The sequence below is a fragment of the Sceloporus undulatus genome, chromosome 5 (assembly GCF_019175285.1).
Source record: "Sceloporus undulatus isolate JIND9_A2432 ecotype Alabama chromosome 5, SceUnd_v1.1, whole genome shotgun sequence".
NCBI classification, from domain to species: Eukaryota; Metazoa; Chordata; class Lepidosauria; order Squamata; family Phrynosomatidae; genus Sceloporus; species Sceloporus undulatus.
In genome coordinates this window covers 100,437,857-100,463,692 of record NC_056526.1, presented here as the reverse complement: position 1 = coordinate 100,463,692, position 25,836 = coordinate 100,437,857, and the positions used below count along the sequence as shown (strand labels likewise).

Here is a 25,836-nt window from a genome sequence, read left to right as displayed (position 1 = left end):
TACACACATTTTCCTTCTTAGTCTCTTTTAGGTTTCTGTTGCTTTGTCCTTTTTAATTAATTCTTTTTGTTTGTTTTTTTTAAAAAATAAGTTATGTATTTATTGCTCTTCTTGTGTTTCCTTTATTTCAAACAATTCTATATTCTTAACTAAGTCATCTGTCAATCTTTATATATGTACATATTTTTTCCATTTTATTCCAAACCAATAACCAAATTTGAACCCTATTCCTTTTTTAAATGACTAACGAATGTTTCCCAGTCTTTCTTAAAAATGTCAAGAGTTTTCTTTTTTTTTTGCAAATTCATCAATTTAGGTTTTTCCTTCTTTTTCCATTTAGAAGCCTAGAGTATTCTAGAAGCTGTCATTATATAAAACAAAAGTTTCTCATGTTTTTGTTCTACATTTTCATTAATAACCATATTCAACAAATATATTTTTGGATCAGCATTTTTAACTTGATTATGTATCATGTTCCAAAATTCCTTAGCTCTTTTGCATGGCCACCATCTATGATAAAAGGTACCTATTTCTACATCATATTTCCAAGATAGATTTTTTTACATTTTTATTCATTTTAGCCAATTTATATGGAGTTAAAGACCTTGAACAACTACTGTTGAACATAAAGAACACAAAAATAATGACCAAAGAGAACCTACACAAATTTGAATTAGACAACGAAGAAAAAGAAATAATAAAAGAATTCTCATTCCTGGGATCAAATAATGATAGAAATGGGGATTGCAGCTAGGAAATCAGAAGAATATTAAGACTGGGAAGGACAGCTGTGAAAGAACAAGAGAAGATCCTAAAATGCAAGGATATACAACTGAGCACAAAAGATAGAATCGTGCAGGCCATTGTGTTCCTTTTGCCATGTATGGAGGTCAGAGCTGGAAGAGGATAGGAGGAAAATCAATTCATTTGAGCTGTGGTGCTGGAGATGAGTGCTAAGGATTCCATGGACAGCCAGAAATGAGTCCTGGAGCAGATCAAGCCAGAAATCTCCCTAGAAGCCAAAATGACAAAACTCAGATTGTTGTACTTTGGACACATCATGAGAAGGCATGAATCATTGGAAAAAACAGTGATGCTAGGAAAGGTAGAGGGAAGTAGAAAGAGAGGAAGGCTGCATGCAAAATGGATGGACTCTGTTAAAGAGATCACGAGTATGGGTTTGCAGGAGTTGAGCAGAGCAGTGGAGGATAGAGGGTCTTGGAGATGTCTCATCAGCAGGGTCACTATGGGTTGCGATTGACTCGAGGGCAGTTAACAACAAACCATCTTATTACATCTTGTACAAATTTTCTTTTAAATCATAATTTAAACTATATTTTAATTTTTTAGATCAATTATTTCCCCATTGTTCTAACTGAATTTTCTATCCCAAATCTTTGGCCCATTGGATCATACATTAATTCATCTTCCATTTTGAATTTCAGTAACTATTTATAAAATTTCAAAATCTAATGGTTGCCTTTAGTTTCTATTATTTTCTCAATATTTTTCCAATACTCAACAGTTTCATGTCATATCTTTCTCTTATCTGAGGATATACAAACCAGTTATACTTATAACCTTCTATCAATAATTCTTCTTCAATTTTCAGTCTCCTCTGATTTTGTTCAGAAAAGAGAGATGTAGTAGTGATGGGCGACTTCAACTATCCTGATATTTGCTGGAAGTCAAACTCAGCAAAATCCTCAAGGTCTAACAAATTCCTCACTTGCTTGGAAGACAATTTCATGGTCCAAAAGGTGGAAGAGGCAACAAGGGGGTCAGCTAACCAACAAGGATGACTTGGTTAATGGGGTGCAACTGGTGGGATCCTTAGGTGGAAGTGACCATGTTCTCTTGGAGTTTGTAATACAGTGGAAAGGAGAAGCCAGGCAGAGTCAGACATGCATCCTAGACTTTAGGAGAGCGGATTTCAGTAAACTTAGAGAAGTATTGAGGGCGATTCCATGGTCAGAAATACTAAAAGATAAAGGAGTTCAGGACGGATGGGACTTTCTCAAAAGAGAGATACTGAAGGCACAATTTCAAACCGTTCCAGTGAGAAAGAAAAACGGGAGGTGTCTCAAGAAACAAGGATGGATGACTAAGGAACTTTCAACCGAGCTGAGTTTGAAACGGAAGATGTATAAGAAATGGAAAAAGGGGGAAATCACAAAAAAGGAATTCAAAGAAATAGCAGGCATGTGTAGGGGTAAAGTCAGAAAAGCTAAAGCGCAGAATGAACTCAGGCTTGCTAGAGAGGTTAAGAACAATAAAAAGGGCTTTTTTGGATATGTCCGCAGCAAAAGGAAGAAGAAGGAAACGGTAGGGCCACTGTGTGCAGAAGATGGCAAAATGCTAACAGAAGACAGAGAAAAGGCAGAATTACTCAACACCTTCTTTGCCTCAGTCTTCTCAGAAAAGGCAAAGGGTGCTCAACCTGAGGATAATGGAGCAGAGGACAGAATAGGGGAATTTCAGCACAGAATAAGTAAAGAGATAGTAGAGGAACACCTTATTAATCTAAATGAATTTAAGTCTCCGGGACCAGATGAACTCCATCCAAGGGTATTAAAAAAACTGGCAAATGTAATATCGGAGCCATTGGCAATAATCTTTGAAAACTCCTGGAAAACAGGAGAGATCCCAGCAGACTGGCGGAGGGCAAACGTTGTCCCCATCTTCAAAAAGGGGAAAAAAGAGGATCCCAACAATTATCGTCCAGTTAGTCTGACATCAGTACTAGGAAAGATTCTGGAGCAGATCATTAAACAGAGAGTCTGTGAACATCTAGAAGGCAATGCCATAATCACAAAAAGTCAACATGGGTTTCAGAGAAACAAGTCATGCCAGACAAACCTAATCTCTTTCTTTGATAAAATTACCAGCTTGGTAGATGAAGGGAATGCTGTGGATATAGTATATCTTGATTTCACTAAGGCCTTTGACAAGGTTCCCCATGACATTCTTGCAAACAAGCTTGTAAAATGTGGGCTAGACAAAGGAACTGTTAAATGGATCTGTAATTGGTTGACCGGCCGAACCCAAAGGGTGCTCAACAATGGCTCCTTTTCATCCTGGAGAAAAGTGACCAGTGGGGTCCCACAGGGCTCTGTCCTGGGCCCGGTGCTATTCAACATCTTTATCAATGACCTGGATGACAGAATTGGGAGCATACTTATCAAATTTGCAGATGACACCAAATTAGGGGGAATAGCTAATACCCCAGAGGACAGGATCAAGATTCAAAATGACCTGAATAGACTAGAAAGCTGGGCCAAAGCTAACAAAATGAAATTCAACACGGAGAAATGTAAGGTATTGCACTTAGGGCGGAAAAATAAAATGCACAGATATAGGATGGGTGACACCTGGCTGAATGAAACTACGTGTGAAAGGGATCTAGGAGTCCAAGTAGACCACAAGTTGAACATGAGTGAACAGTGTGATGCGGCAGCTAAAAAGGCCAATGCTATTTTAGGCTGCATTAATAGAAGTATAGTGTCTAGATCAAGGGAAGTAATAGTGTCACTGTATTCTGCTCTGGACAGGCCCCACCTAGAATACAGTGGTGCCTCGGGTTACGAAATTAATTCGTTCCGTGGCACCGTTCGTAACCCGAAAAGCCTTCGTAAGCCGAATTGCCATAGGCGCTAATGGGGAAAAGCCGCGATTCCGTGCGAAAAAGCCGAAAAAAGCACCAAAAGTTTTTTCGTAACCCGAAAAAACATTCGTAACCCGAAACAATAATTCCCTATGGGATTTTTTCGTATCCCGAAAATTTCGTAACCTGGGTATTTCGTATCCCGAGGTACCACTGTATTGTGTCCAGTTCTGGGCACCACAATTCAGAAAGGACATTGAGAAACGAGCGTGTCCAAAGGAGGGCGACAAAAATGGTGAAGGGTCTGGAAACCATGCCCTATGAGGAACGACTTAGGGAGCTGGGGATGTTTAGCCTGGAGAAAAGAAGGTTAAGAGGCGATATGATAGCCCTGTTTAAATATTTGAAAGGATGTCATATTGAAGAGGGAGCAAGCTTGTTTTCTGCTGCTCCAGAGAACAGGACCCGGAACAATGGATGCAAGCTACAGGAAAAGAGATTCCACTTGAACATTAGGAGGAACTTCCTGACAGTAAGGGCTGTTCGACAGTGGAATGCACTTCCTCGGAAGGTGATAGAGTCTCCTTCCTTGGAGGTCTTTAAACAGAGGCTGGATGGCCATCTGTCAGGGATGCTTTGATTTGGATTTCCTGCATGGCAGGGGGTTGGACTGGATGGCCCTAGTGGTCTCTTCCAACTCTACGATTCTATGATTCTATGTTCTACTTTAGTTAAGTCCTCATATGTAACCCATTTATCTTTGTGTGAATCTCTTCCCTTTTAAACAAGACTTCATTAATTGAATGCATTTACACCATTTTACTTTTTCTTTCATCCATATTTTTAATAGGGATCTTCTCATATAATTATCATTGAAATCTTTGTTTGGTTTTAATTTATCATAAAACAAATATTCATGCTATCCATATCCAATATCAGCACCTTCCCATTGTAGAGTTCTTTTATTATTGAGCTTTATCAAATTTAAAATGTAAAGAACATGCATAATAATATAACTTCAAATTTGAAAGGGCCATACCGCCTTTCATCCTGCATTAATTTCATTTTGACCCTCTTCCTCCCCCGCATCCATGTAAAATTTGAGATGTGCTTCTGCCATTTTATAAAAGGGATATAATAATAATAATAATAATAATATTTATATGCCACCCAATCACTGGGAATCCGGGCCGCTTACAACAGAGTGGATAATATAAAGCAATAACAATAAGCATGAAATTTAAAAAAATGTAACATAGCAATATATTAAACATTAACAATAAAATAAGATAACAATTAACAATAGCAGTAAATATCAAAAACAAAAATACATAGCAGATCATCAGTAAAAAATTAACAAAGCAAAATGCATAACAATTAACAAAGCAAAACAAATAAAAAGAAAAACTAACAATAAACATTCCTTGTAGATTGAGATAAATTAAATAATTAAAACAAACTCTAAGGGGGGCCGAGTTCCTTGAGCATCCTCTAGCTGGCCCTCGTTGGAGATTGAGCAGGATGCGGGAGGAGAGCGCTGGGTCCCTCTTCGCTCTCACGGCTGGAGGAGAGATGTTCCAGAGGCAAGCCCTGAGACTTTTAAGTCCTAGCCTCGGTTGCCATGGCATCCTCCAGCTGGCCCTCCTTGGAGATTGTTGTAATTGGTAAGTTCTAGTATAAGAAAAGAATCTTGGGTAACAAATTCATCTTAATTGCTGAAATTTTACCCATCCAGGATAATCTTAATTTCTCCTATCTTTTCAAATATTTTTTTTAATTTCTTGCCAAATCACCATATAATTATTTTTGAACAGTTCTGCATTTTTGGTTTGACCGAATTATTCCTCCATATCTCACTTTTTTTCTGTATCTGAAAATTTGTCTTGGAAATCAATTCTTGTTTTTCTTTTTCAGACAAATTCATAGTCAGTTTTTTCTTTAACTGAAATCTTGATACATCCCCTATTACATTAGTGTCTTTAATAATTGGTTAATATTTTCCAATGTGTTTGCCAGAGTCACCACCAAGTCATTGCTAAAGGCCCTCAATTTAAATTCCATTGTTAAATCTATTTTTTTAAATTAACTTTCTACAGTAATGGCTGCCAGAGGGGAAAATTTCTTAGCGATCTAGATTACTACAGAACCACAGTCAGAGAAAATAAATGGTGGACTCATTATTCATGCCACTGCAACGGGGATTGACAGCAATTACATGAAGCCAGTTAAAAGCTCAGGCTCTGAAAGTCCCCTTGGAGCCAAGCTGGCAGAAAAGCATGAATGAAGAGCAAAAGGAGATGTTTGGCTTAAAGACCACAAGGAGGAAATAGTCATACGGGATTGGCATCCCTTACAAAGGGGACAGAATTTATAAGCCTAAGTCAATAAGAGGCCAAATTCTTAACCAGTGCCGCAATGCCTAGACAGCAGGACATTTTAGTTATGTAAAAATGTTACATTTAATTACGAGCCAGTTTTGTTGGCTCCAGTTAAGGCAGAATGTAAAGGAATATCGTAAAAAGCTGTCCAGTATGTGCCATAGCCAAGGGGAAGAGGGAAAGCCCCATGGACTGTTACATCCCCTGCCCACACCTTCTCACCCCTGGGCTGAAATAAGTATGGATTTTAGAGTTGATCTTCCAGGAAGTCACAAAAAATGTTTGGGTGTTGATGGACCTGTTTTCAAAACAAGCACATTTTATGTCCTATACCTGAATTCTTAATGGAATTTTGTAGTATTAAGCATAATTGATCAGGAACCAGAAGAACCATGGTCAGAAGCCAAGGACATAATTAAGGAAGAATGCAAGAAGACATTTTTGGTGACCAAAAAGAAAGAGAAGGCACAGTAGATAGCAGAGGAAATGCTTCAAGCAGTAAACAAAAGAAGAAAAGCAAAACAAAAGGGAGATAGGAACAAAATGCAACTGTTCAATAACTAGTGCACAAGGATAAAGAGGACTGCTATAAAGATCAATGCAGAGAAACAGAAGACAGTAATCAAAAGGAAGAATGAGAGATCTCTTCCACAAGATAAGAGAATTCAAAGGGAAGTTCAAACAAAAGGCTGGGGTGCTCTATGATAAGAAAAGGTACATACTACAAGACCAAGAAGAAATAAAAATGTTGGTTGCAATACACAGAAGACCCATATAAAGGAGATGAAAATATAAACAACCCATGGAATGAAGATAAACCCCAAATTCTAGAAAATGAGGTGGAAGCCTCAATAAGAGAAATTGGGAAGAATAAATCACCAGGAATAGATAATATTCCAACTGAACTGATATAATCTGCACAGACAATTCAACTCTAGTATTAACTAAAATGTGCCAACAAATAAGGAAAACAAAATGGTGACCAGCACACTGGAAGCGTTCAAAATTCATCCCCATCCACAAAAAAAGAGAGACAAAATAGACTGAAGCATCTACAGAACTATAGCATTAATTTCCCATGCAAGCAAAGTTATGCTTGAAATCCTACAACATAGGCTCCAATCATAGCTGGAAAAATCCCATTGTGCAAGCTGGGTTCAGGAAAGACAATGTACCAGGGACCACATAGCAAACATACAATGGCTAATGGAGCACATAAAAGAAATCCAAAAGAAAGCCAGCATGCGTTTTTTAGGCTGTGGAACAGTCTTAAAGACATCGAAGTCCCAATACATCTGATAAGAAATCTGTATTTAGGACAAAACGGAACTGTTAAAACAGAATATGAAGAAATAGGATGGTTCCCAGTTGGCAAGGAGGTCAGGCAAGGCTGCATATTATCACTCTACTTGTTCAGTTTGTATGCAGAAAAATCATACAAAGAGCTGGTTTAGACTCAGAAGAAGGAGGAGTAAAGATAGAAGGAAGGAACATCAACAATCTAAGATATGTGGATGGCACTATACTACAAGCAGAAAACATCATGGATTTGGAACAAGCATTAAAGAAGATCAAGCAAAAAGGTGTAAAGGCAGGCTTGTTGTTGAACATAAAGAAAACAAAAATAATGACCACAAAGGATCTAACTAAATTTAACCTACACAGTGAGGAAATCGACATAGTTAAAGATTTCCCATACCTTGGATTAAACATTTATCGAAAAGGCCACTGCAGTCAAGAAATAAGACTAGGAATGAAAGAACTAGATATGATCCTAAAGAGTAAAAATATACAACTGAGCATTAAAGTTTGAATAGTCCAATCCATTGTACTCTATATCACCATGTATGGATGTGAGAGATGGACATTGAAGAATAAAAAGAAAATCAACTCATTTGAGATGTGGTGCTGGAAAAGAGTGCTTAGAATACTGTGGACACCCAAAAAGACAAACAAATGGGTCATTGAAAAGATAAAGCCTGAACTCTCCCTGGAAGCCAAGATGATTAAGTTGAGGCTTTTGTACTTTGGCTATGTCATGAGAAGGCATGAATTACTGGAAAAAACAATAATGCTAGGAAAATTAGAAGGCAGCAGAAAGAGAAGAAAGTTACATTTCAGGTGGCTAGACTCAAATCAGGGAGGTCACAGGCCTGAATCCACATGACCTATGCAGAGCAATGGAGGATGGAGGGCTTGGAGATGTCCCATCCACAGGGTCATCATATGTCGATGGCAGCTTGAAGGCAGCTAACAACAACAAAATTGAATCCCAACAGCCTCCCAGTTAGCCAAGATGTTTGTCCATCTTATATATAGAATTCATGGGGCCACCAGGAAGACCATCACAGACCAAAGGGTCCAGTTCACATTTCAATTTTGAATACTGTAGTTTAAAACTGTTGGGTGTCAAGCAGTATTTGAGTTTATCCCACCACCACAGATGGATGGTCAGATGTAGAGATTTAATCATCTTTTGGAGCAGTACCTGAGATGCTATCTAAATTTTCAGCAGGATAATTAGGCATGTCTCCTGCCCTTTGCTAAAATTGCTTATAATAATGCTGTGCATCAGAGTATAGGATAGTCTGCTTTTCAGGTTGTTTACAGACAGGAGTTGAAACATGACCCTATTCCTTTGGTGGATTGGATTATTATTATTATTATTATTATTATTATTATTATTATTATTATTATTTCCAAAATTTATATCCCGCCTTTCTCCCACAGCTGGCATCTTCAGAGGTTGGTGTCAAGGAAGTATATACTCCACAAAAGTCAATGCCACCAACCTCTAAAGATGCCATCCACAGATGCAGGTAAAACATCAGGAATAAATTCTTCCAGAATGTGGCCACATAGCCTGAAAAACTCACAGACAATTGCACTGTAAGCTCAGATCTGGCAATGAGCTTGATACTGTGCTAAACCTAATAATAATTAAAAAAATGCTTTCTGGATTCATTCATGAAGTCTGCTCTTTGAGTTAGATAGAGATAGGACATCACACAGATATCTTCAGCTATTTAGAGGCGATGCAACAGTTATTTTTTTGTTAGAGGAAGTAAGTTAATTAACCTGATCAAAATATTTAGTGTATGCAGAGATTTCACATAGAGTGGTTGCTTAGTTCTACTCCAAATAAGCACACCAGCCTCTCTGGGTTGTTGAATAAAAGGACTACTACCTCACATTTTGAGAATTCTGAGTACACATGAGAGCTTCTCCAGTGCATATCCTCAGCTTCATTTTTCACTGCCATTCCAGCTGTATAATGCTCTTTCCATCGATGGAGCACTGCATAAGGATGTCTCTTTCAATGATACAGCATGAAAGTATGAGAGAACAGTAAAATCAAAGATTTCTTGTTTGTGTTATCAGCTGCTGGATTCAAAATAGCACAAATCTAATAAGCTGATGGTTATGGAACTAATTCTGTGTTTTGAATCAGATGTGCAGTCAGCCCTTCTCAATTGTGGGCTTGCCATTCAATCATCCACATATGGCCCTACCCTGTTCTCCCCGTTGGTGTCCATGCACATGGCTCCACCAATGCAGTTGCACACGCATCATACCACCATAGGGGAGAACAGGGGTCGAGGTCCCACATTATTTGCTGTCTGTGGATATGAAGAGCCAACTGTATTAAGAACACAGAATTGAGGTTATTGTCCTGTCTTTTTATCTGTATTACTTGTAGTGGTGCCATGTGTATTTAGCTGCTCTGAATCATATGGCAACCACCAATATAAATCAGGAATAACCCTTTCATGTGTTTCCTATATTAGTAAACACCAGTGCATGTTTGTAAGGAGAGAAGGGGTACTTCACATGAGATGGCCATTTTGGGAAATAGTTCTTAACAGTGTAGAACTTCAGCCTAGGACATCAGTAAACAGATTAATTTTCCTAACCTATGCTCAAGCACATATCTTTTTCTTTAGGGACTTATTTTGCAAGGGATGCTTCATACTCCAGCCGGTTCTGCAAAGATGACTTGAAACATGGTAGCACATTTCAAATTCATGGCGTTGATCTACAACTTCACATTCTTATGAAGCATAAAGTGATGTTTCTTGCTCGTGTATTGACTGGAGACTACATTATTGGGGACTCCAAATATGTGAGGCCACCTTCAAAAGATGGGAGCTTTGTAAATTTGTATGATAGCTGTGTAGACAATACTTGGAACCCAAAGATTTTTGTCATCTTTGATGCCAACCAGATCTACCCAGAATATTTAATACAGTTCAGCTGAGACTTGTAGATAGCTCAGTTGAATGATAATGTGTGCTGTTTTTTGTTTGTTTATTTTATTGGGCACATTGGTTTTGTTAAAGAAAATAAACCTTACTTAGGAGCAAATGTATGCCAACAATTCATATTGGAAGAGAAGAGAAACTTCCATGGGCTGAGCATCGGCAAGAGGTCAAGAAGGCTGCAGGGAGACCTGTGAGGGAATTAAGCAGCCCTGAGTTTCACTTCAAAGAAACAGAATAATTTTGTTTTCAAAATCACTGTTGGAAACAAGTGAAAACTATGGAGAAAAGGAAGAAAATGCAGCATACTCCCTCAGCTACACAAACTACATCTAAACCGAAAAAACAGATGAAAGTTGATAGCTTCATAACAGACAGCCGTCTCCTGTAAGTAATTTAACATCTTCTAGCATCTTTAATGAACAAGAGCTTGTACAGTGTGATCTACAGTGTGATTTACGAACAGAAAGTCATCAACCTGCAACTGATACTACAAGTCTTTCTTCTGCCTCCCCATTTGACCAGACTGCTGTTTTTTGCTCAGCAGCTCCACAGCTTCTGCAAAGTGGGAATTCAATTACAGATATAAATACAAGTTTGAGAAACTTAGAAAACAACAATACATCTGACCTCTTAACAAGACAAACTTTATTGACAGCCCAGACAGTTATCTCCATCTTCAAACAGTTGACCACAATTAAAAACAAAGTGGATTTCTTAAGTGAGGAATTTACAAGGTTTGTAGAAAACCAAAGGTTTCTGATGCTATGACACAGATTTTTTGCTTCAAATAACCAAAGCACACTGTGGAAGCAATTACTAGGCATACCAAGGACAAACTTACTCCCAACTGGATAACAAAGAAGATAGAAAATGATGATCAGAGACAGCTGGTCCGACAAACAACACATAATCCTCCAGGTCAGATTTAAACCTTCTCAAGTCATCCTCTGATAACACAGCACAACAACTAATATTCTAAAGAATCGAGAACTAGATACAACAGCCAGACAAGAAAAACACCTTGCCTACCTAAATAATAGTGTAGATAATAATTTTTTACCATCTAATGAGATTAGGGAAATACCTGCAGTTGGCAAATACAATAAATTGAAGAGTAATCAAGACAACTTTATGATTGGTTGTAACACCCAAAGTCCTCAGGAAGTCTCCTCGTGTACAGAAAATGATCATCTACTTTTGCTCAATAAAGATTCCCACTCTCCAGACAAACAGTGTGGGTCAACCAAACAACTGCAGAATCAGAACATAGACAATTCTCCATCAAAAGAGTGGAAATCCTTACTCGCTGGAGATCCTCCTTTTGCAGCCAACACTGCTCTGATCCACTCAGGAACCTCTGTTGAGCCAGAACAAAATCTTGGGGGGGGGACCTTGATTGCACCACTAGAACCCCTTGTACTGGAGATGCTACAACCTCAACGATATGAGCCACCATCTACTAAGAGTCAACTATCTTCTACAAGATTACATATTCATTTTATGGAACTATAAATGTTTGACAATCCCAGCAAACTCTTTGCCTAATTTCATTTAATGTTAGGAGCCTATGTTCAGATCCCAAGTGGCATAAGATCTTGAAACAACTTAAATATTTGCAGCCCCATGTAATACTGCTTCAAGAAATGCACAGAAAGGGTTCTAAACCACATATTTCTCTACAAAATATGTAGTAGGAGAGTCTGGAAAAGCACATGGGGTGGCCATTTTATTTGATAGATCTATCAATTCCTCAACCACTACAATTTCTTGACCCCAATTCTTAAGAGCACTATAATAGGTAACTTTTATACAATTGCAACATTTTATGCACCAAACTCTAATCAAAATAATTTTATGGAAACCTTCCTCCAAATTTTAAACACTGTGGCAAATATTACCAGGGGGAGATTCTAATGCAACTTTAAATACTATAGTTTTTTGTGGGTTTTTCGGGCTATGTGGCCATGTTCTAGAAGAGTTTCTTCCTGATGTTTTGCCAGCATCTGTGAAGATGCCAGCCACAGATGCTGGGGAAACGTTAGGAAGAAACTCTTCTAGAACATGGCAACATAGCCCGAAAAATCCACAAAAAACTATGGATGCCGACCATGAAAGCCTTCCACTTCACATTTAAATGCTATCCTAGATCTAACATTCCTAAATATGCATTAGATAAATATACAAAACTAATGAAATTGATAACTGATACAGCCTTAATAGACCCCTGGAGAGTTCTACATCCGACTACTAAAGACTATACATATTTTTCTACTGTTCATAACTCTTGTGAACAGTAGTAACTCTTAATGGGAAAAATATTGGGAAAAGTAGCCTCAGCCAAGATTGAACCAGTATTATATTCAGACATAATTTTAGATATCAAACTGCATGACACTTTAAAAACCCCTATGATTTGGAGATTTAATTTCTCCCTCCTTCAAAATAAAAGAATTGAAGTTATAATTAAAGATGCCATCAATATTTTTTCCAGGAAAATGAGCCTAATTCCATGTCACAAGCATTGTTATGAGATACCTTGAAGGCAATCCTTTGAGGTCTCTTAATTCAGGAAGGCTCAAAGCAAAAAAAGATTAAGGATAAATGTAGATCTCTACTGTTACAGGACATAGAAATCTTAACAAAACATCATAAGCTTTCTCAAGAGCAGGCGTTTTACCACTCTTCTGAAGAAAAGGGCATAAATTGAAGTACTGGACCTACATAATATCCAGACTATAATATATTATACAAAAGCTCATTTCTAAGAACATAATAATAAAAACTCAAAATTACTTGCCAGAATGGCAAAGAGAAAGCTAGATCGTAGAGCAGTAGTTCCCAACTTGTGGGTCGGGACCCCTTTGGGGGTCGAATGACCCTTTAATGGGGGTCTCCTAAGACCATTGGAAAACGGCTATTTAATTACAGTTATGAAGTAGCAATGAAAATAATTTCACGGGTTTGGGTCACCACAACATGAGGAACTGTATTAAAGGGTTGCGGCAAACTTCACCTAACAATATCCTGAAGTCATTTCAGACTTTTTATTCTTCTCTCTACACTAAGGAAACAATTTCCTCAGACAATATGGAAATCTTACTTAAACAAATTCATATTAAAAAATGTCAGACTGTCATGCAGCTTTATTAAACCTATTTCGAAACTAGAACTTAAACAGGCAATTCACTCCTTAAAGGTGGGGAAATCACCAGGGCCAGATGGATTTTCAAGAGAAAATGAATTATCTCCCCATCTAGTGAAATTGTTTAATGAAGTCCTTAGTCAGGGTTTATGCCCTCAGACTTGGGATACCTCTAGAATCATCCCAAGACCAAAGATCCCAGCCTAGACAGAGGGGGACAAAACAAGGTTGCCCTCTTTCACCACTTCTTTTTGCCATAGCCATTGAACCTTTGGCTAATCTTATCCGATGTATTCTCAACATTCATGGCCCAAACACTGGAGGACAAATTCACAAGTTAAACTTATTTGCACATGACATTTTACTTTTTTTAGAACACCCTTATAGATCTTTTTTAGAATTAAAAGTCATCCTGGACTCCTTTGATTATTTTGCAGGCCTGCGAATCAATTATACAAAATCAAAACTTCTGTGTTTTAACACTTCTATAAAGTGAGCAGAATTCACTACAACAATTAACAAATTTACAACTATATCCATCAGGCTTTATATACCTAGGTGAATACTTGACTAAAGATATTAAGCAGCTTATATTACGAAACTACAGAAATGTTACTAGATATAACTGCAAAGTTAAGAGGCTGGAAACATCTACATCCTTCTATGCTAGGGAGAATTGTCTTGGTGAAAATGTTCCTTGTCCCCCATCTCTTTTTTCTATTCCAAGTGATTCTTGCCCTGTTTTCGTCAATTTGTTAGGCACTTCCCCACTAAAATGGGGATCTTCAGCTTTATTTTGCAGCTTTCCAATTATCCCAAGCAGTTCCTTTAATGAAAAATGTACTAACATCCCCTGGGGCACTATGGAACTTAATGCAGATTTTTACACATTGCATAGCATGTTCTTTAAAAAACCTTCAGGAAAGGAGATTAGAGATTTAAGCAATCCCGCCACTGAGATTTGGCCTAAATGGAAATATATTGTTTCTCCAGACTTCTTACCTATATGTCTGTTCTTATACCACCAGGAGCCCTGGTGGCACAGTGGTTAAATGCCTGTACTGCAGCCACTCACTCAAAACCACAAGATTGCGAGTTCAAGACCAGCTAAAGGGCTCAAGCTCGACTCAGGCTTGCATCCTTCCGAGGTTGCTAAAATGAGTACCCAGTTTGTTGGAGGCAATTAGCTTACAGTTGTAAACTGCTTAGACACTGCTTAGGCGGTATGAAGCGGTATATAAATGAAGCTTGTTTATTCAAACTTTTTCTACCCAGATAAAATCTTGCAATATAAAGGTTGGGAAGAAAGAAGAATTTACCAAATTAAAAATCTTTTTACAAATGGTAAACCCAGGTCAACTGAGGATTTGATATCAATTCTAGATCCACTGTTAATTTTATGGTATCAAATCAATCAAATTAAAACATTCTCCTCTAGATTACTCCGGAAGGGGGGAATGTTGAGAACTTTGACCCCCTTCAAAATGCTATGCAGTGATCCTTCTGGAAATGCTAAGCATTCAGTTTCTTGTATATACCAATATACCTTGATTGACACATATCAAGGCACTAGTAGTAACAAAATAAGCTGGGAAAGTGAATTGAATATATTAATATCTGAATCTGAATGGGCTGCTATCTGGTCGTTTCCTTTGTTGAAATCAATATCAGCCCTGACCAGAGAGATTTTTTTAAAGCTGGCCCACAAATGGTACATCACTCCCATGAGACTATCACGGATAATAAAGTCCAAGTCCCCTTTATGTTGGAGAGGATGCCCAGTTCCAGGGACATATAACCATATGTGGATCGACTGCACCAAAATTAATTTCTTTTGGCATGAAATGCTCAATCAGATTGCTTTAATTACAAAACAAAAAATCAACTTCTTCCCAGCTGTTTTGTTACTTTTCAATTTACACTAAGGGCAATAAATTTTTAAGACACAGAACACTGATTTCTTTTGATGGCAGCTTGACTTGAAGTGGCCAAATCTTGGAAGACAGGACTTGTATCCCTAGATAACTGATGGAAAAGAGTCTGGGACCAATGGCTAATGGAGAAGCTATTAGATACATTTAATTTAAAACAACCAAACCAAGAACCCTTCTATGAAAAATGGCTTTCTTTTATTGATTTTGTTAATACAAATTTTACAGTTGTTGCCAGTGGTCACTATGGTCCGATTTGAACTGTATAGGATTATATAAATGTGATGCTTTTAAAAGTTTTGAGAGTTTATTTTATAATTGTAAGATTTTGTAGGTTTTCCAGCAGACAGGGTCGTAACATCCTGTATTCTTGGTTAGCTCCTCCCAATTTGCTCCTATAGGCAGGGACAACAAAAAGCAAAAAAAGCTCCCCATATAGAGAGGAGCTAGTCTCCCTGGGCCCAATCTTGTTCCTGCCTATGGTCCTAGCAGGATGCATCTCTTCAAGCCAGCAAACTTCTGCATCTAAGCGGTCTGAGAGCCTATTCCTTGACCTCCCCTTTCCTTTTTGTGTGTGCCTATGTGCCTTTTGGAGCTTTTCCCCTCCCCCCCCCCCACTATTCCTATCTTGGGAGGTTATGTTGGGGGAAGAGACCTTGGGCCTGACTGGGGGGGGGCTATCCCCATCGACTCATCCACTCCCGCCCTGGCTTGGGACCACAACACCAGAGCCTCAAGAGACACCATCTGCAGTTTTTTCAATGACTCAGCCAGGGGAGAGATTCACTCTCCGCGTGGCTAAAGAGCTCCTATCAGGCTCTCTTCCCAGCCCTGGCTGGGGACCTCAACATCAAAGCCTCAAGAGGCAACTTATACAGTGATTTCAGGGACTCAACTAGGAAGAGGGTCACTCTAGTTGCTGAAGAGTTCTCTCAGCCTAGCCATTCAGGGTCAGGTGTCTGAGAGGCGAGATGGTCATTCCCACAAAACTGAGTACTTGCTGCGAGAGCGGTTTTTTTTTTCCTACTCAGAGGCCACCATTTGGGGTGTGAGAGGCCTTCCCAGTGATGATTAGCCCTGATCCCTTTCCACCCTTCCCCTGACACCACTCCAACAGTTGATCTTAAACTTCTCTATTTTTCCAGGAGGTTTTTTATTTCAGAGCTCCCTCCATCCTTCCTGGGTAGCTCCTGGGAGAGCTGACTCTCGGGGGGTGTGTGTGTGTCATTCTGGGCACTGGGATACCAAAGGCCAGACCACTGGGACAAGAGAGGGCCTGCTTGCTTGCCCCTAGCAGCAGCAGCAGCCCTCTGAAACCGGCTGGTCAAGTCTCTGTTACTTGGCTTGGCCAGGGATGACTCAGTGTTTAGCTGGCATTTGCAATAGCTGTTGTGCAAGCCGCTACCTTCACTGCATGGTCAGCTAGGGTGCCACCATCTGGAAAATTAGGGAGCTCTCTGAACATCTAGAAGATGTAAGTAGAGAGTCTGTGAACATCTTAAAATAAAATAAAATAAACTTTATTCTTATACCCCTCCTTTCTGCTGCAGCAGTCAAGGCAGCTTACATGACTAGAATATATTGGAATAATACATACTCTCAATAAATAAATTGACCCCCCCCCCTTTAAAACAGGATTAAATACAATAAATTTATTCTGAAAGATGAAAACTCAAGATGGCAAGTCCATAATCACGAAAAGTCAACATGGGATTTCAGAGAAACAAGTCGTGCCAGACAAACCTGATCTCTCTTTTTTTTTTTTTTAAATAAAATTACCAGCAGGATAAATGAAGGGAATGCTGTGGATATAGTATATCTTGATTTCAGTAAAGCCTTTGACAAGATTCCCCATGACATTCTTGCCAACAAGCTTGTAAAATGTGGACTAGACAAGGCAACTGTTACATGGATTGGTTGGCTGCCAAGGCCAAAGGGTGCTTAACAATGGCTTCTTTTCATCCTGGAGAGAAGTTACCAGTGGGATGTCACAAGGTTTTGTCCTGTGATCAGTTCTAGTCAACATCTTTATCAATTACATGGATGACAGAATTGGGGGCATGCTTATCAAATTTTCAGATGACTCCAAATTAGGAGGAGTAGCTAATACCCCAGAGGACAGGATCAAGATTCAAAATGACCTCAACAGACTAGAATGCTGGGCCAAAGCTAACAAAATGAAATTCAACACGGAGAAATGTAAAGTATTGCACTTAGGGCAGAAAAATGAAATGTACAGATATGAGATGGGGGACACCTGGCTGAACGAAACTAAGGCGGGGTACAGACCGCCGCTTTGCTCCGCGCGGGAGCCGCAGCAGCCAAACCGCGCGACTCCCGCGCGGAGCAAAAAAGAAGCTCCATTTCGGAGCTTCTTTTTGCGGCGCCTTTATGACGTCGCGAGGCGCCTGGCGCGGACTCGCGACGTCATAGGCGCCGCGACACGTCTGGACTCTGTGCGTCCAGTACGTAAAGATGGCGGCGCCCATGTAGAAGGGGCGCCGCCATCTTGTACGTATAGAATACGTAGTAGGGTTAGGGGGGTGCGGAAGCACCGCCCCTTCCTAACCCTAGTACGTATCCTATACGTACTATTTGGCGGTCTGTAAACCGCCTAAGTGTGAAAGGGATCTAGGAGTCCAAGTAGACCAAAAGTTGAACATGAGTCAACAGTCCACTGTGGCAACTAAAAAGGCCAATGCAATTTTAGGCTGCATCAATTCTGGTGAAGGGCCTGGAAACCATGCCCTATGAGGAACGATTTAGGGAGCTGGGTATGTTTAGCCTGGAGAAAAGAAGGTTAAGAGGTGATATGACAGCCCTGTTTAAATATTTGAAGGGAACTCATATTGAGAAGGGAGCAAGCTTGTTTTCTGCTGCTCCAGAGAACAGGATCCAGAACAGTGGATGCAAGCTACAGGAAAACAGATTCCACCTCAACATTAAGAGGAACCTCCTGACAGTAAGAGCTGTTCGACAGTGGAACACACTCCCTCGGAGTGTAATGGAGTCTCCTTCCTTGGAGGTCTTTAAACAGAAGTTGGAAGGCCATTTGTCAGGTATGCTTTGACTGAGAGTTCCTGCACAGCAGAATGGGGTTGGGCTGGTTGGCCTTTGTGGTCTCTTCCAACTCTACAATTCTATGATTCTCTCCTTTCACACCATGGTGCCTGCTTCCCTTCCCCTGCTTTTTCTACAGGCCTTCCTCCTGGTCACAGGATACCTCTCAATAAGTTTTTTAAAATAAGCTATTTACTTGGCCTGAACTTCCTGATCGGACACAAGTCGTTCATCAGAGTCAATGCGACCTTGGGCAGGTCATACTCTTTCACCCATGGAGTTCAGCTAGGACAGCTTTTCTCTGTTTTTTATTTTCTTCTGACTGGGGGTCTATTACTGGGTTCAACTAGGGCCTATGGATGGCCTCACCTACCTGGCCATGTTTGATCCTACTCGCTCTGAGCTATATGATCGGGCCTGGTTGGCCCTTGGGTTAAAACCACCTAATAGATGTGAGTGTCATTGCCACTTCAACATCACTCCACCCCAGGTTGGCGGCTTGCCCTGGTGAGACAACAACTGTTTTTTGTGACTACCAGAGCCTTCCTTATTATGAGACACCCTCTCCCAGTTATTTCAGGTGATCAGAGCCAATAGATCAATCTGGTTTTAGCCCCTTGTCTTCCATGGATAAGGAGCCTCATATTCCCCTTCTCAGGCCGTTGGGCCATATGGTTCCCCTTGCAGGGCCCCTTGTTATAGTTTGGCCTCAGGTCTTCCAGAGAGCTCCACAGTGTTGTTGGTGGTCCATAGATGGACTACACACCCTGATTTTGCCTAGTCAAAAGATTGCTGCTGGCCTCTAATGAGACATGCAAGACAATTTCTAGGAGCTATCATATCCTAGGCCACCACCTCAGTGATGACTAATACCTCTCTCATGTGTTATACATCCTATTTAAGAGGTCACCTTCTGACCAGCTGGTTAGCCAAGGCCTTATAGGTCATCGAATCATAGAGTTGGAAAAGATCACAAGGGCCATCCAGTCCAACCCCTTGCCATGCAGGAAATCTCAATCAAAGCATACCCGACAGACTCTAGATGTTAGGTTAGATGTCTTAGAGTTCTGGTGTGAGCAGGCCATGGCCTCATGTCCATAATCAGATCTCGATCAGGAGTTATAGTTACAAGTTAATTGGAGCCTGGCCCTATCAAACTGGCCATTATTCCCCTCACTGGATTACTAGCCATGGTGGGGAGGGGATTGATTGAGCCATATATAGACAGCTATACAGATATACATATATAGAAATTAGATATTTACATAAATATATATATATATATATACACACACACACACACACACACACACACATAAAAGTAGATATATAGTGCGCCCTTCCCTTACCCAGGGATCCGTTACAGATTCCCTTGAGTAAGGGGGAAAGTGCATAAAGTCAAAGCTCATTAGAAATGATGGGACTCATGCCCACAGCATGCACCCCATTACCTCTTCCTGGCATGCCTAGGCTTCTTCCGGCAAAGGTTTCCAGTGTATGCTGGAAGCTGCATAAGCCACTCCTGTTTATAATGCAGGCGCACTGTATAGCCATTTATATAGATATAGCTATAGATATATATAAACACTACTTTAACTGTTGGCTCCCATACGAGTCCGTTTCACTTTAGGTCTTAGAGTTGCTTTGCTCTCACCGTTTATGGGCTACCTTGGGTGTATTGCTCTCACTGATTGTCGGTTTGAGGTGCCCAGGTTCACCATTCCCCCCTCTTTTCAGGGGACCACTCAGATCCAGGTCACCAGATTAAATGAAAATAGAATATAATAGAATCTGGTGATCTTGTCCCCTGCTGACAGTCTTAAGACAGCACCTAGAGGTTGAGAGTTTCAGCTTTCAGAGGCTTGGTGTTGGCTACACCTCTCCTGTGGTCTAATGGTTACAGTCACTTGAGGGCCATTCCCTGGCCATCAGGGCTCTATCACATCCATTTGTGGTTATGACAATTTTTTATTTCCCCCCCCCCCCCCCATTTACATAAAGATTTACCCTTAAACATTTGTAGGCTTTCCACAAAAGTTAATTATCACATCAAATCACATCAATTTTTAATTGGGAAAATTTGAGAATTTTCCATTTTCTTTCTTCTCCTTTATAGAATGTCTCATGTTTCTCTTTTATGATTGTCCTTGATTCTTTTAAGCTTTTAAGCTTCTTTTTAAAGGAAGTTTCCTTTATTTCTTCAGTATACTTCACTTTCTTATTTGAGATCTCCTGATTTTTTAAAATATTATTTACTGTAAGAAACCAATCTAATTGTTCTTATAGTAGTTTATTAATGTTCCCCATTCTTGTTCTACTTGTTACAAAGATTTTTTTGTTCATTAATTGTGCTAATTTGTCCAGTTTAATAACTTCTAATAGATCCATCTGCCATTCTTCCATTTTTGGTGTTTTAGAAACTTTCCATTTCTTGGATAAATTAATTCTTGCAATCGAGCACACATATAATATCTGTTTCTATTTTTTCTTTGCTAAATCATTACTTATTTTATCTGTTATGTTAAGAAGATAAACTTCCGGAGACATCTTATAACTGACTTTTAGAATCTCACAAATTCTAGCATGAATGTTCTTCCAGAATTCTTTTACTTTGAGTCACTGCCACCACATATGCATCAATGATCCTTTCCCTACTCTACACTTCCAACAATTATACTGCATATTCTTATTTATTTTTATTATTCTTTCTGGAGTAAGATGCCAGCAGTAAGCCATTTTCATGTAGTTTTCACGTATTCTTTGACATTTGGTAAAGGTAAATGTCTTTTTTCTTGCTTGGTTATGACTATTACAATGATAACATTCTTGTTGATGATAATGATATGATGATAACATTTATGTTTATAGTTATTGACATGAGACTCTGGAGAGGGACTCTCCCAACCTTTCTAAAATCAGCTCAGGCTATAGATCGCCTCTCTGCCTGGACTCTGGTGGGAAGGGTTACTTTTCATCTCCCTGGGTGATCACCGGTGCCTGCACTTAACTGTTGACATCGACCTCCACCAGTTCAGGCCTTACCTTGTGGCTGCTATCAGACCTTATACACTTGTTAAACTTATGGTTTTCTCCAGAGATTCACCAATCTAAGGGAGCCTATACTTTGGTCTCCTGTGTGGTCAACTGTCAGGTGAGTCATCCTCATTTCACCAAGATTGACATGATATACAAGAGATGCTTCAGCCATAGAGACATCACAATTCCCCTTGATTCCTCTCAGGTGGACTAGGCCTCCAGCTGATGTGGGTTCTTTGGATTCAACTGATTTTCTGCCTCCTTTTGGGACAGCTTCCATGTCAGGTCTCTGCAGGGCTTCTCCTGTCTCGCTCTAGGGCTATGTCTTTCAATATTCACGATTCCCCCCTGTGGTCCTTATCCCTGCCTCCAGGTCCACTTTTAATTCACCCTTTCAGTGACCTCCACAAGGCTCAGTCTCAGAGGGCTTCGGACTAATAGTCCAATACCTACAACTGACTTGATCTGCGGTCAGTCAAGAGGGTTCTAATCTTCCATGGCTGGCTTCCACCTTACGCTGCCACCAGCTCCTCTCCATGCCAGGCTAGGGGCCTTGATCCTGGGTGGCTTATTAAAGGTGATCCTGGAGACACTGGCATTCTCAGCTTCTGCTATCTTGTCAGGCCAAATTCTTTGGCTTGACCCAGAGTGGGTTTTAGCTTTGTTTGTTGAGATTGTGACTGATATAGGGCGCTACTGCTATTCCCCAGAGATGCTTCCTTGGCTTCTACAAGCCCTTCTTCCACTCTCACCTACAACTACACCTTTAGGTCATCCAATGAGGTCACAGGTCCAAACAGTTAGTCTGTCCCAACCTTTTCTTTCAATCTTAGCGTCTATTTTAAATCGTTCCTTTAATTGTGTACAGTATAGAATAACCAGTGAACTTTTCGGTCTAATTGCACCAATTCTTCTAAAGACTTAATCTGCCTCCTGTTATCTTTTGTTTTAAATGTTATGTCTTTATATATTAACCATTTATCAATGGACTTCCATCTTCCCATGAAAGCTTCATGTGCAGAGACCCAAAGAGGGATCTTTCTATATAACTTCTTTTTTAGTTTCTGCCGTATCCAAAGTAGACATCTTCGAACCACATGGTCCATTCATTATGGACCCTCGCTTTATCATACCAGATATATCCATGTCAGCCAAACCTATTATTGAAATCTTCTGAGTTAAGCAATTCCATATTTTCCACTCTTTCCCAGTCTGTTAGCCAATTTAATACATTGGCCTGATAATATAAGTAAAAATCTGGCACGCCACCACCTCCTTCTTCTCATTATCTCGTTATAGTTTTCTAATTGATTCTCACCTTCTTGTTATTCCACATGAATTTACTAATGTCTTTTTGCCATTCTTTTATTGTTACATCATTGCTCAGAATTAGAATTGTTTGGAACAAAAAATTCATTTTGGGAAGAATCATCATCTTTACTGCTTCAATACAACCCGATATGGATAACATCAAATATCCCATGCCTTCAGGGCCTTCTTGATTTCTTTCTATTTGACTTTATAATTATTTTTGTATAACTCCATATTTCTGTTTGTCAGCCATATGCCCAAGTATTTAACTTTTTTCTGAATTTGACACATTGACATAGATTCAAGAGATTGTTCTTCTATTTTAGTAATGGTTTTAGTTAACAAAGCTGTCATATTCTTATTTATCTTAAAACCAGATACATTGCCGAACTCTTCCAAAACTTTAAACAGATTTTTTATACTCTTATGAGGTTCCTCCAGCATTATCACTAAATCATCAGTGAAAGCCTTTATTTTATATTCATGATCTTTTATCCTGACTCCGCCAAGGAGCTCATCTTTTTAAATTTGATTTATCAAAATTTCTATTGTACATAGGAAAAGTAGAGGTGAGAGAGGACAACCCTGTTGGGTACCTTTCTGTATTTCGAATTTTTCAGACTTTTTTCCATTCACAATTAGTTGTGCATTTTGATCTTTATAAATTCTTCAAGTCCACATCAAAAAATTCTCTCCCACTTTCATTCTCTCCTGTATAAACATAAAGTCCCAATTGATGTTGTCAAAGGCCTTTTCTGCATCCGTGAAAATTAGGGCTAGTTTTTTATCATTGCTCTTTTCAAAGTATTCAAGTATATCAAGGACCACCCTAATATTGTATTTTATTTGTCGAGATGGTAAGAAACCAGTCTCTCACCAAGATCAATGCTAGAATCTTATAGTCTGTATTGAGAAGTAAAATTGGTTTATAGTTTCCCATATCTTTTAGATTCTTACCTTCCTTTGGAATCAGTGTTACATATGCATTTTTCCAACTATCATTGGAATAGTGGTATACAAATAAAGATTCATTCATTCATTCATTCATTCATTCTGTTATGAACATATATTGAGACGCCACTCTTCCTCTTCTCATTTGTGGATGCAAATAGTTGGCCCAATTTAGGATTCTTTGTATATTTTAAGTCTTTAATTCTAATTTTGATCTCTTGTAAACATACTGTATCCAATTTCTTTTTTGCCAAATAATGGAAAAGCTTGCTACGTTTAAATTTTGAGTTTAACCCTTTGACATTCCATGATCCTAATTTCAATACCATCTTTTAATCTTATATTAATAAAATTTATATTTTGGCCATATTTATTCAAATCTAAATTCCGGCTCCCAACTCGCCTTCTTCCAAAGCTTTGGAAAGTGTTCCATCTTCATCTTCATTCTTTTTTGTTCCTGGATTGTCGATCTCTTCATTATCGTCCAGTTCCACTTCTTCTTCTTCAGCTTCTTCCGCCTTTTTCCTCTCTGCACTTCGAGTTTTCATATGAAACTCTTTCTGAACATTTTTATCTTCAGCATGTAATTTCCTCAAGAATTCTTTGGCTTTCTGAATAGAGTTAATTTTAAATCTTTTTTGTTTGTAGAGGACAGATACACCTTCAGTTCTTTCCCATGAATAGGAGATCGATCTCTTTATAAGTTCCTGTGTTAGGAATTTGTAATCTTGTCTTCTTTTCAAAATTTCAAGAGGAATGTCCTTAAAAATCTTTATTTTAGTTTCATCTGTCATAAAGTCCATTATGTAACTCTTGTGGAGGGCCTGGTCTCGCCATTTAGACCCAATAAAGGACACAATAACATCCCTAGGCAATTTCTTTTCTCTTGCTACTTTTGAATTTATTTGAAAGATTTTATCAATTGCTTGACCCATCTCTGCTTCAGTAGCTTCTATATAATTAGCCAATTCTAAGATAACTCTCATACAAATCCTCTTTTATCTCTTCCGAAATCCCTCTTAATTTGAGACATTTCTCTCTGTAACAAGCTTCTTGAATCAAGATTCTGTAATCCATGCTTTTCTGACTATCTGTTAGTTCTTTTTGAGAGTTCTCTAGTTCATCAGTTCTCGTTTTAAGCTTCTTAGTTTCTACCTGGAGTTCCAATATATCTTTAGTAATTTTATAATTTTTTCCCCCAAATACACCCAGTTCTCTCTGCAAATCTTCTTTAGCTTCTTTTCTCGACAATTTCAGTTCCTGATTCATTTCTTGACACATCTCCTCTTTAATTTTTTTTAATTCTTCCAGTAGCATGGGTTTCTTTTCTTAAATGTTTTTGACTGTTGCTAATAAATACCGATTCCTTTGGTTTACCTTACTGTTCACTTGGCTTGTCATTGACTGAGGCCCAGGGAGACTAGCTCCTGCTTATATAAGGGCCAGCCTTTTGTTTTTTGTTGTCCCTTTCTATAGGAGCAAATCGGGAGGAGCTAAACCAGAATACAGGATGTTAGGACCCTTCTCTGCTGGAAATGAACGTATCATGGGTACGTATCAACATTAGTTTTTGTAGGGTTTTAGCCATCCTTTATTGTTTTGGTTTTTTTGTATAATCTCTTAATAAATTTTTTAAAATTCATATTGGATGTAAGAAGCATAACTCGCTCATACTTCAAATTATTTAAATCTAAAATCCTACCAAAAATGTAAGTGAAATTATTGGTATACTACATGAAAGGTTGCTGTTGATCTTAGGAGAGATGTGTGCTATAGGAACTGGAAATCCCAAGACAACAGTGTATTGCTTGATTTATTTAATCCTTAATCCTATCTGTCAAAATGAAATATGGCATTAAATTCAAGTATACAGCATAGTCAGGCAGCACCTTAAAAAATCTGTGACATCTAACCTGAATTAGAAGGTTATAGCAGAATTAGAAGTAATGTAAGCATTTAGTCTCCAAAATTTGTATCTTTGATATTTTTATGGAAAAGGGCATTAACTTAATACCTTTTGTTCCAGCTGCATGGTAGACAATATAAAATTCTGGAAAAAAAATGATCTCTGAAAAAATAATCTTCCCTTTATGGAAAGATACCTCCTTCAACTTTTCCTTTGTTCCAGCAGTTAGTGAGAAGCCTTTCCTCTAGGTCAACA

General features: G+C 38.9%; 1 protein-coding gene across 16 annotated transcripts in view; it reads left to right on the top strand.

The window, feature by feature from the left end:
* The window catches only part of PARP11 (poly(ADP-ribose) polymerase family member 11), a 33,036-nt gene extending 20,846 nt beyond the window's left edge, over positions 1-12,190 (top strand). For all 16 annotated transcript variants that reach the window (XM_042467038.1, XM_042467044.1, XM_042467031.1 and 13 more), the window contains one exon: positions 9,927-12,190. In XM_042467038.1, the coding sequence (XP_042322972.1) occupies positions 9,927-10,240 (314 nt within the window). In that variant the 3' untranslated portion in view covers positions 10,241-12,190. The remainder of the gene's footprint in view (positions 1-9,926) is intronic.
* Positions 12,191-25,836: the final 13,646 nt, after the last annotated feature.